The sequence below is a fragment of the Quercus suber genome, unplaced genomic scaffold (assembly GCF_002906115.3).
Source record: "Quercus suber isolate HL8 unplaced genomic scaffold, Cork oak 2.0 scaffold_26, whole genome shotgun sequence".
Taxonomy (NCBI): Eukaryota; Viridiplantae; Streptophyta; class Magnoliopsida; order Fagales; family Fagaceae; genus Quercus; species Quercus suber.
Genome location: NW_027069491.1, coordinates 2,063,687 through 2,065,163, shown reverse-complemented (window position 1 = coordinate 2,065,163; position 1,477 = coordinate 2,063,687). Strand labels below are relative to the sequence as shown.

Below are 1,477 nucleotides of genomic sequence, written 5' to 3'. Positions count from 1 at the left end.
TTTCAAAAGTGTTGTCAAGGTCCTTCACATGCTCAGAAATGACCTTGCTTTTTACCATCATATCATCTATATAGACCTCAATGCTTTTGCCTAACTGTGATTCAAACATCCTTGTCATCATTCGCTGATAAGTAGAACTTGTATTTTTTAGACCGAATGGCATCACTTTATAGTGGTAATTACCAATAGGGGTAACAAAAACGGTCTTCTCCTAGTCATCTGGGGCTAACGGTATTTGATGGTAACCTTGGAAAGCATCCAAGAAACTCATCCAAGGATGGTCGACAGTAGCATCTACTAGCTGATCAATTTTCGGCATGGGGAAGGGATCCTTAGGACAAGCCTTATTTAAGTCCGTGAAGTCCACACAAACTCGCCACTTTCCACTCTTCTTCTTCACCACCACAGTATTTGCCAACCACTCGGGATAAAAAACTTCTTTAATAGCTCCAGCCTGTTTGAGCTTCGTTACTTCTTCTTTGATTGCATCTGCATGTTCTTTAGATGGCCGCCGATGAGGTTGCTTCTTAGGGACAATCAGTGGGTTGACCCTCAAATGGTGGCAAATGAACTTTGGATCTACTCCTGGAGCTTCATAAGCACTCCAGGCGAATACGTCAATATTTCTTTTAAGGAAATCAATTAGCTCTTCTTTTTCTGGTTGAGGCATCTGAGATCCGACTTGAAAGTACCTTTCAGGATTGTCCCCAATTAAAACTTTTACTAAATCCTCGCATCTAACGCCTTCATCAAGATCTTCAACGGGTGACACCCAACTTTTTAACTGCTATAAGTCTCCCTCAGCCCTGACCGAGGACTCAGTTTCAGGCTTGTGTTGGATGGCAACCACCAAGCATTATCTGGCCGAGGATTGATCTCTATGGATTTCACAAACCCGCCATTCGGATGGATATTTAACTTTTTGATGTAGAGTAGAGGAAATAGCCCCTAGCGTATGTAGCCAAGGTCTGACTACAATTGCTGTATAAGGGGAATAAACATCTACGACAATGAAGTCTACTTCCACAACTTCTGAGCCAGTCTGTACAGGCAGCCGTATCTGGCCTTTCGGGGTGACAATTCTTCCCTCAAAGCTAACCAAGGGAGAGCAGTATGGTGTTAAGTCATCAAGCTTGAGGTTCAGCCCCTTGTAGAGGTCAGGGTACATTATCTCCACTGTGCTACCCTGGTCCACCATTACCCTCTTCACATCATATCCTCCGATTCTGAGGGTGACTACCAAAGCATCGTCATGAGGTTGAATGGTTCCAACTTTATTTTCGTCCGAAAAGCCTAAAACTGGCTGGACAACCGGTCTAGCGCTCCTCGGATCTCGACCAATGTCCCCTGCTGATAACCGAGCTACTGACATAACCTTAGACAACCAAGACCCTGTTCTTCCTGGTGCTGTGAAAATGACGTTAATAGTTCCTAATGGAGGTTTCGCAGAATCACTCCTCCCGGACTCGGAATTCAT

General features: G+C 44.3%; 1 protein-coding gene across 1 annotated transcript; it reads right to left on the bottom strand.

The window, feature by feature from the left end:
- Positions 1-856: 856 nt before the first annotated feature.
- On the bottom strand, positions 857-1,477 carry LOC136065158 (uncharacterized). Its single transcript, XM_065767933.1, has one exon. The coding sequence runs from the start codon at positions 1,475-1,477 to the stop codon at positions 857-859; it is 621 nt and encodes a 206-aa protein (XP_065624005.1).